Here is a 10,696-nt window from a genome sequence, read left to right as displayed (position 1 = left end):
AATTATGAGAGAAGGCAGATGTCATCGACTCATCACCCAAGAGGGAGAAAACAGTGGACATAAGCGGAGAGAAGCAAATAGGCCCACCCCAGCCATACTGAAAGAGGCATGTGACACCGTATTAGTGCAGGTGGATGAGAGATTCTGTCATAGTAAGCATCTTGTTGACTGCACATTTTTTACAAATTCGCAAAAACATTTCCTAGAGCAGAACTTGAATGTGCTGTTACCATTTGGCCAGCACTAAATGCAGGTAAATTCGAAAATGGATTTAAATTGTTATACAAACACCCTGAATTGCACACAGGAAACGCGCTGTCTCTGTTGAAGTTGATTTATGAAAAAAATCTTCAGGATGCTTTATCTGAAAATGATTTTGCTGATGATTGTTGACCACAGCTGAATCCGGAAGACTTTCTGACTCTGAATGAAATGTTTACAAGAAATGCCATGGGTCAACAGAGGTTAAATATCATTGCCATGCCACGGTTTGTATTCGGTTACAATAACTGCAAAATATTCAGTGTCTTTCATTTTGAATAGTTTTGTTATGCTGTTCATGCGAGTTGATGGAATAATTTGCAGTCTTTGGCTATATGCCTATATCTTGTTTCACTTGAGCCTTTTGACGTGGATGTGTACGTTTTAATAGTGTTTAGTGCTGAGATTAAATGATTAGGGATGTGTGTGTGTGGCATCATGTTGGGTAAGGTAAGTAATGTTTGTGCCCCACCAAAAATTAAAAGCCTGAGATGCCACTGTACAAAATCATTGTTAGATCATATTTAGCCTCATTTCTAATTATAATTATATCACACATTTGCACATATACAGTGAAACTCTTTTTTTCACATATCCCAGCAAGGCTGTGGTCAGAGTGCAGGGTCAGCCATGATACGGCACACCTGGAGCAGATAGGGTCAAGGGCCTTGCTCAAGGGCCCAACAGTGGCATCTTGGCAGTGCTGGGGCTTGAAGCCCCAACCTTCTGATCAGTTACCTGGAGCCTTAACCGCTGAGCTACCACTTGGGTCAAATGGGTCTTATTAAAGCAGATGTGATACAAATGATGGTGATCTGTGAAATATCATAATTGCTGTCAAATCTTGAGATTTTTTCTGATCCACTGATCCTGATGGAAATCTAAAGAAGCCTGGATTGCTAAAGTCGATTATTTCCATGTCTCCTTTGGGATACTCTTGGAGAAAAGAATCATATTCAGGGTTTGCAATGGCTGCTTCAGTGTCTGGCGTAAAACTAAAGACTTCAGACTGACTTCTTGTAGTAATTTTTAATAGAACTGCAAGTATTGACTGATGACACGTTTAGCAGCAACTGTGAAAACTTTGACTAAAGAGAATGAGAGGAGACAAGGACAGAGTGAGAAGATAAACTCAGAGGCTTGGCAGAGTGTGCAAATATTTAATATGTGTTTCTGTGCATAAAGCAATAAGCAGAACAAACATCTGAGCAGAGTTTCACAGGAACATGGGAGTGCATACAAATGCTGAGTACCCTGCAGGATTAAGAGCAGATAAGTGTTGAGATTTTCTGTGTGTGTGAGAGTGGTAAGAATATTTTGCTGCATTTCATGACATACATATAGTTCTCGACACACACAGTTTCAAGCATGGTTCAGTCCTGAGTTTCAAAAAAGTGTGAAAGCTGAAATCACGTGTGAGTGTGAGATGATTTTTACAAAGACAAAAATAAACGCAGAATCACTTCATACATACAGAGGTAAACCTTGAGCAATGTGCAGATTTGATACACTGAAAATAAAAATTCAACATTTGCATGATCCTAGCATTTGGTAAAACTATAATATGCATGAAAAAAAAAATAATAACAATAATAATATTAGGAGTTAAAATGTGGAGTATCTGGTGTTTCACAGTGCAAAATGAGCAGATAGTTAATTATAACAAAAATATAATGATAAATGTAAAATTCTTTGATAAAATATTTTATATAAAACTACACCCGAGTTTTTTTTTTTTTCCTGGAATGGCTCTCTGTACTTGAATAAGTTGAAGATTTAACTCAACTAAATTTTCAAATATATGCTGGTGGTCTACATAGGGATTTGGATATAAAATAAATAAATAAAGATGGTAAAGTGCCGGTAGCAGCTTGATTATGCTGATTAATATTTGGTTTATATTGAAGATGTTTGTGTTTCATCATTCGTATCTACAGCAGTGTTATCAAATGCACCGTCCTCCTCGTCATGCTGCTGTTGCGCAAAACTCACGAACACCTGAGAAAGAGAGAGAAATCTGACTTACTACTGATATATTTAGCAGAATACTGAACTTAATCACATTATTTGATATATTTAACTCTGTTTATTACATAATGCAAAAGACATTTTAAATAATAAACATTTTTAAAATAATTTTTCTTTAGGAGATTTGCATGACAGTTACATTTAAAATTACTGTGTTATGGAGAATTAAACCGAATTTAACCTAATTTTTGCTTGAATTGAAATTAAAATGTCAAGCTTTCACTGTCTATATATATATATATATATATATATATATATATATATATATATATATATATATATATATATATATACTGTATACAGTGGCAAGAAAAAAAAAGTGAACCCTTTGGAATTAGCTGGTTTTCTGCATTAATTGATCATCAAATGTGATTTCATCTTCATCAAATTCACAAGTATAGACAAACACAATGTGCTTAAGCTAAAAACACACCAACAATTATAATCTTTCATGTCTTTATTGAACACATCCAATTAAAGATTCACAGTTCTGTGTAAAACATAAGAGAATCTCTAGGCTAAAGATGTCAACAAAAGCTAATTAGAGTCAGTAGTTGGCAAACCTGGCATCCAATTAATGAAACAAGACTGGAGGTGTGGGTTAGAGCTACTTTGACTTATAAAAAGCACTCAAACATTTTGAATTTGCTACTCACAAGAAGCATCTGCTGATGTGAACCATGCCTTGCAAAAAAGAGATCTTTGTGCTTTGCATAAAGCTGGAAAGGGTTACAAATTTATCTTGAAGAGCTTAGATATTCATCTGTCCAGTCAGACAAATTGTCTATAAATGGAGATGATATATTTCTGTGGCTACTCTCCCTAGAAGTGGCCGTCCAGCCAAGATGTCTCAAAGGGACACCGCTGAATGCTCAGTGAGGTAAAAAACTACATATGACATAAAAAGGGCACCGCATACCAACATGAAAACATCATCCCAACGGTGAAGTACAGTGGAGGGAGCTGCTTTGCTGCTTCAAAGCCTGGACCACTTTGAGGGAAAAAGTAATTCCCAAGTTTATCAAGATATCCTTCTGGATAATATTAGGGTGGCTGTGCGCCAGCTGAAGCTCAGTAGAAGTTGGGTGATACAGCAGGACAATGACCCTAAACATCGAAGTAAATCCACTACAGAATGACTTCAAAAAAAAAAAGAAAATCCACTTTTTGGAGTGTCCCTATCAGAGCCCAGACCTTAACCCAATGGAGATGCTGTGTAATGACCTCAAGAGAGCCGTTCACACCAGACATCCCAAGAATATGGCTGATCTGAAGCAGTTCTGTAAGGAAGAATTGTCCAAAATTCCTAGGTCTAATCCACAGCTACCGAAAATTCTTGGTTGATGTTATTGCTGCCAAAGGAGGATCGACCAGTTATTAAATCCAATGGTTCACTTACTTTTTTCCACAGCACAGTGAATGTTTAATGGGATGTGTTCAATAAAGACAGGTAAGATTATAATTGTTTGTGTGTTGTTAGCTTAAGCACATTGTGTTTTGTCTAAACTTGTGAATTTGATAAAGATGAGATTACATTTTATGACCAATTAATGCAGAAAATCAGCTAATTCCAAAGTGTTCAAATAATTTTCTTGCCACTGTATAAAATGTTTTATGCATATAGAATTTGTTGCCCACTTTCTCTTCAAACAACAGTCACATGACAACTTGTAATGATGTTTTGTTTTTCATAAATGTTTCTTTGCGTTTGCCTGACATGAATGCGTTGTGAAAGAAATTATAATAGTTAGGTATATTAGAACATTATTCTTTATGTATAAAATACTTTAAGCTAGACAATGCAGTGTTGGTCCAGCCCTGTGTTGTGCTTATAAGTTGAAATGGATGACCAGTCTGTTTTTCAGGCAGAAGACATTATCTGTTTGTTCATACTGCTAAGGGTCTGATCGTGTGACAACTTGTTTGCTCAAAGATATACAATACATCCCTAACAAATGTGAGTTTATATCACATGAGAAATCTGCTGAGGTCAAATCACATATAACTTGTTAACAACCTACAGTTGTGCTCAAAAGTTTGCATACCCTTGGAGAATTGGTAAAATATGTACCATTTTTAAAGAAAACATGAGTGAGCAGGCAAAACACATTTATTTTATTTCTTATGGGATTCATATTCAACTGTAGGTTATAACAGAATGGCACAATCATAAAACAAAACATGGCAACAAAGAAAAAAATGAAATGACCCCTGTTCAAAAGTCTGCATACCCTTAGTTCTTAATACTGTGTATTGCCCCCTTTAGCATCAATGACAGCGTGCAGTCTTTTGTAATAGTTGTCTATGAGGCACCAAATTCTTGCAGGTGATATAGCTGCTCATTCGTCTTGGCAAAATGCCTCCAGGTCATGCAAAGTCTTTGGTCGTCTTGCATGAACCGCATGTTTCAGATCTCCCCAGAGTGGCTCGATGATATTAAGGTCAGGAGACTGTGATGTCCACTCCAGAACCTTCACCTTTTTTTGCTGGAACCACTGGAGGATCAACTTGGCCTTGTGCTTAGGGTCATTGTCGTGCTGGAAAGTCCAAGAGCGTCCCATGCGCAGCTTTCGTGCAGAAGAATGCAAATTGTCTGCCAGTATTTTCTGATAACATGCTGCATTCATCTTGCCATCAATTTTCACAAGATTCCCCGTGCCTTTAGAGCTCACACCCCCCCAAAACATCAGTGTGCCACCACCATGCTTCACAGTGGGGATGGTATTCTTTTCACTATAGGCCTTGTTGACCCCTCTCCAAACATAGCGCTTATGGTTGTGACCATAAAGCTCTATTTGTGTCTCGTCACTCCAAATTACAGTGTGCCAGAAGCTGTGAGGCGTGTCAAGGTGTTGTCGGGCATATTGTAACTGGGCTTTTTTGTAGCATTGGTGCACTAAAGGCTTCTTTCAGGCAACTCGACCATGCAGCTCATTTTTGTTCAAGTATTGTCATATTGTGCTCCTTGAAACAACCACACCGTCTTTTTCCAGAGCAGCCTGTATTTCTCCTGAGGTTACCTGTGGTTTTTCTTTGTATCCCAAACAATTCTTCTGGCAGTTGTGGCTGAAATCTTTCTTGGTCTACCTGACCTTGGCTTAGTATCAAGAGATCCCCGAATTTTCCACTTCTTAATAAGTGATTGAACAGTACTGACTGGCATTTTCAAGGCTTTGGATATCTTTTTATATCCTTTTCCATCTTTATGAATTCCCATTACCTTGTTACGCAGGTCTTTTGACAGTTCGTTTCTGCTCCCCATGGCTCAGTATCTAGCCTGCACAGTGTATCCACGTGAGAGTTAACAAACTCATTGGCTATTTATACACAGGCACTAACTGCAATTTAAAAAGCCACAGGTGTGGGAAATTAACCTTTAATTGCCATTTAAACCTGTGTGTGTCACCTTGTGTGTCTGTAACAAGGCCAAATATTCAAGGGAATGTAAACTTTTGTTCAGGGCCATTTGGGTGATTTCTGTTGTCATTATGATTTAAAAAGGAGCCAAACAACTATGTGATAATAAATGGCTTCATATGTTCACTATCCTTAAATAAAAGGATGCATGATCAGTCATATTTTCAAAATCAATGCCAAAATTTCACAGTTTCTGCCAGGGTATGCAAACTTTTGAGCACAACTGTATATAAGCCAGCCATGTATGTGTGTTCGAGAGGAGCCACAGGAGCTTCTCCCCCCGCCGGGTGGTATGAATAAAGCACTGAGGAAAAGACTGCACTGCGTCCTGTAATGTGTTTGGAACACTCTCACTCATGTGAATTCCAGGTGGAGAATTTCCATCACAGCGTTACAAGAGATGTGAAGAATGTGAGCTTAAAGGTGCGGTCACATTCACCTTCGCACAGCAAAATTCTGTAGGCGAACTACAGTCATCTCAATTGGAATTCGCGTGATCGTGAAGTTCGTGCAATTGACTCCCGGTGGCGAACAATTTCCCCACGCGGATTTTGCTTGGAATTCAAGTTTGGTGAACTTTGACAGGTGAATTTGCCGCATTGATCAACAGGAAGTTGCTTGTTTGGCAGCGACCTCTGTGTGGGCAATGTCCCTTACAAAATGCGAGAGTCCGCAAATTCGCCACTGATTATTTTCACATACAAATGAGCTTTGCGGCAAACTTGCAGCAAATTGTACATTGTTGCCAAAGGTTTGTTGCAGGTTCACCACTACCGGAGAAGAGCTGCAAACTTCTGGGAAACATTTGCGGTGAATCACAAGCTCATTTGCATGTAAAAATAATTAGTGGCAAATTTGTGACAAGTTTGTGGCTAGTTTGCCAGAACTCTAGATTTTTTGTAAGTGGTTACGTACACAGATACACTAAATATTCACAATAGACTAGGGTATAATTTTAGCAGTGAGTTTCTGTTTAACTTCACTAGAGTATAAAGTGCAGCATTAAAAAGAGGCTGCTTGGCAATTAGTTTTTTGCTGGTTTCACATGTGCTCAATAACCACCCACACCCAGGACTTGCTGAGTGACTCCAGTCAGGCTTCCTAAGCAACCAATAGGCCCGGTTGCTAGGGTGGGTAGAGTCACGTTAGATTAACATCCTCGTGGTCGCTATAATGTGGTTCTCGCTCTCGGTGGGGCACATGGTGAGTTGTACGTGGATACCGTGGAGATAGCATGAATGCCTCCACACGTGCTAGGTCTCCGCGGTAACGCGCTCAACAAGCCATGTGATAAGATGCGTGGATTGACGGTCTCAGACATGGAGGCAACTGAGATTCGTCCTCCGCCACCTGGATTTAGGCGAGTCACTATGCCACCACGAGGACTTAGAGCGCATTGGGAATTGGGAATGCAAAGGTAAATGTGACCGGCAATTTATTTAGAGACAAGCAGGAAATTATCTTTGCACAAAGTACACACATTTTTACTGTAAATAATGTGGTGTGGTGCAATGATACTCTCAGTTAAGGCCATTATTAGAAAAACGATGGCCTTAATATGCCAAAAATTACTCATAACATTTTGAATGTAACGGTTCGCACAAAAGAATTTTAACGAAATCTAATGAGCTATTTTTTTTTATTACTATAATGTAATTTATTACAAGGCACACTGAAACCGAGCGATCCTAGCAGAATTTACTTATAATTATAAATTCTAATTTTAAGAAAACGAAGTGCTGATGATGTTGGTTGCTGGCTGACGTTTTCAGACAGTCCCTTACCACACCCTCACATTTTTAGCACATTTTTGCACAATGTGTGTTCTATTCAGACTGTCCCTTATCCACCGTAGGCAAAATTTCCAAGAAATATCAAGGTTAAATTAACAATCTTGAACGATTCTGCCGCGATGCCATCGGACCAGACTGAATACTGGACAAATCGTGTCCTGTATTGATTCGATACGGGACACATCATTTCATCTTTAAATACGGCACGATCCCGTATTTCACAGGATGGGTGGCATCCCTATCTACAGCTGCTCTGGTCTCAGATGAAGGATTGCTGACCTTTGAAAGCTCTCTGCAGGATCGAGCCGCTCATATTGAAGCTAATATTCTCATGTGAGTTGTCTGCCAGCTCTGTTCATGCTCGTGTGTGTGTTTTACCTGGTCTAGTGTAGTTTGTGACACAGAGTAGTCCTCCACACCCAGCTCCTGCTGGTGTTTGCTCAGCTGACTGAAGATGTGTGCAAGTGCACCCTCTCCCTGCGGTATCTGGTACTGCAGAGTGTTGTGATGTCTCTCTTTCAAAACGCTACCAGGAAACGTGTCCCGCAGAAACACCTCCACTGCACTGAGATCAGCATGATCAGCACACACTCTCACAATCACCGTGTAGCCATCCCCGAACCTGCAACACACACACACACACACACGTTTTGTTTTACATAATTGTGGGGACTTTCCATAGACTTCTATGGATTTTAAACAGATCTAATGATAATTTATATCCCCTAACTAAGGGTGTACTCACACTAGGCCCGGTTAACTTGTACCATGCCCAAGCACGATTGCCCTCCTCCCCACTCCCCCACTGGCCTGCACTCACATTGCACTTAGCGTTCCAGGCCTGATCACGCTTAACTCATTACGATGCAACTTTTTGTTTTGAAGAAAACAGGAAGAAAAGTATTCTCGCACAGCACAATGGAGCCCATCATTGTAACGTTACTTACTCTTATTTGGAGTCGTTTGGGGCGTAGTGACATGGCTTTCTCACATGCCTAATTGTCGACAGGATCGTACCACTGGAATTTATCCTTTTCATCTGATGAGCTGCCTGATTTACGGAGTGCATCCCGTACCTTCAGATACTGAACCCGCAGTCTTTTCAGCTTATCACGACATTGCTCAATGGTTCTTTGGTATCCAAGAGCACGAAGATAGTTGCAAATTTTACGACTTGTGTGTTGTGTCCAGTTGTTCCTGTATACTCTTGTCAGCCCAAATTTCCAGTAAACACTCTCTGCCGTAGACCAAAGTGATCCCTTTGCCACCATGTTTGTTAAATGGAACAGTTGCATCACTGATGTCATGTTTCGAGTTCCGCGCTCGGCCACGGTTACTGATCACACTAGATGCATACTGTGCCTGAGTCCGACTGAACCATGCCCGAGGCCACCTCTTCAATCGGGCCTGGGCACAGTTCAGCATACCGTGCCCGGGCACGGTACGGAGCGATCACACTAGTCAAACGAACTGGACTTTGGGGGTCAAACATGCTCGGGCACGATACAGATCGCCTAGTGTGAGTACACCCTAAGCCATTTCCCTCGTGGGGACCGCTGGCTGGTCCCCACCAGTGTAGGTGATCTCAGGTTTTACTATCCTTGGAGGTTATACCTGTACACACACACACAAAGTTAAAACACAGGTTCAAAGAAATAGTTTGACAACAAATCCAAATTCTGATATAATTTTCTCTATGGACACACATTGTGCTAAAACATGCTAAAACTGTGGAGGGATGGTAAGGGACAATCTGAAAACATCAGCCAGCAACCCCATTGAAACTTCAAAAGTGGCAACCCTAGTTCGGAATAATGTTGATGTTGTTGAGTAAACAATGACAACATTTTCATTTGGGGGGAACCATTCCTTTCACTTTATTCTCAACATGAATTTGTCTGAGATCAAAGAACACAGCAACCTGCAGAGTTTGATTCAACCAAATTACAACAAACTTCAAAGAACCAGAAGTTTTTTTTAGTCTGGGACATGTCTGCACAAACTCTGATGAAAGCAGCACTATTTTTAATCTTCCTCTCTGGTGAAGGATGCAAAGTGTAAAATGTTTTTTGAAAATTAGCCATGGAGTTGCTCACGATAACTTTATCCCAAAAGACCACACAGTGCCACACAAACGGTCAGCTTCAAAACAGAGCGCATGTGTAAAAGGTGGATTCTAATTTATTGTCTGTGTAAAGTGCGCCCACAATAAATAGTTGCAAATGTAGATGGTCTTATAAAAAACTTCCTGCAGTCTCTACATTACTGACGTGCATTAGAAGCACTCTAGCACTTTTATACCTCCTGTTAAAAAACACCAATACAAAGAGGTGTGACAGACACATACACAGGCTTGGTGTGAATTGGATAAAAAAACTAATACACTTCCTGTAAGCGTGCTATGACTCTAGTAATGGAGAAATTTGATTAGTCACTGACAGGCTTACAAGCATTTTTATTGGACAGCTGTTTATTAAGAAGCTGATGTAGATATTGTCTGTTTACTAAGGGGCTTGTGTTTATGAACACTCAGCTTCAATATGATTTTATAAGAGTAACTGCTCACTCAAATTAATAAAAGCACACAATGATAATGGACTGAGAGTTAGTTCAAATTGGGGAAACATTCCAATCACCTCAATAGTTCCCTACGAAGTTGACTTCACAGGGCATCTGGCCATCTTAGAGGCTGTTTATACATAATGTGTTCTTGCATTCCACTGAGCTATTTATTTCTTTATTTTCTCCCCTTTATCTCCCCAATTTGGAATGCCTAATTCCCAATGCACTCTAAGTCCTCGTGGTGGCATAGTGACTCACCTCAATGCGAGTGGCGGAGGATGAATCTCAGTTGCCTCCGCGTCTGAGACCGTCAATCCGCGCATCTTATCACGTGGCTTAGACCTAGGCTTCACACTATTCTCTGTGGCATCCACGCACAACTCACTATGCGCCACACCGACAATTGGCAATTGGTCCAATTTGGTTGCTTAGGAGACCTGGCTGGAGTCACTCAGCATGCCACGGATTCGAACTCTCAACTCCAGGGGTGGTAGTCAGTGTCTTTACTCGCTGAGCTACCCAGGCCCCCCTCACTGGGCTATTTTTAATAGTTTGTCTGTGTTAACACGCACTAGTTGGCCTCAATGTGGTATCAGTGTATTGCAATTTTATCCATGAACACCATATTTTTAAGA

At 40.2% G+C, this 10,696-nt stretch overlaps 1 protein-coding gene across 1 annotated transcript in view; it reads right to left on the bottom strand.

Moving 5' to 3' along the window:
• Positions 1–1,407: 1,407 nt before the first annotated feature.
• LOC127456485 (phospholipid-transporting ATPase ABCA1) overlaps positions 1,408–10,696 on the bottom strand; it is a 221,481-nt gene continuing 212,192 nt past the window's right edge. Inside the window, exons 49-50 of the mRNA XM_051725006.1 lie at positions 7,878–8,121; positions 1,408–2,259 (exon numbers count right to left, since the gene is read on the bottom strand). Coding sequence (XP_051580966.1) covers positions 2,158–2,259; positions 7,878–8,121 — 346 coding nt within the window. The 3' untranslated portion in view covers positions 1,408–2,157. The remainder of the gene's footprint in view (positions 2,260–7,877; positions 8,122–10,696) is intronic.

This window comes from Myxocyprinus asiaticus, chromosome 2, assembly GCF_019703515.2.
Source record: "Myxocyprinus asiaticus isolate MX2 ecotype Aquarium Trade chromosome 2, UBuf_Myxa_2, whole genome shotgun sequence".
Lineage (NCBI taxonomy): Eukaryota > Metazoa > Chordata > Actinopteri > Cypriniformes > Catostomidae > Myxocyprinus > Myxocyprinus asiaticus.
The sequence above is the reverse complement of the archived record's forward strand: the minus strand, read 5'-3'. Positions and strand labels throughout refer to the sequence as shown.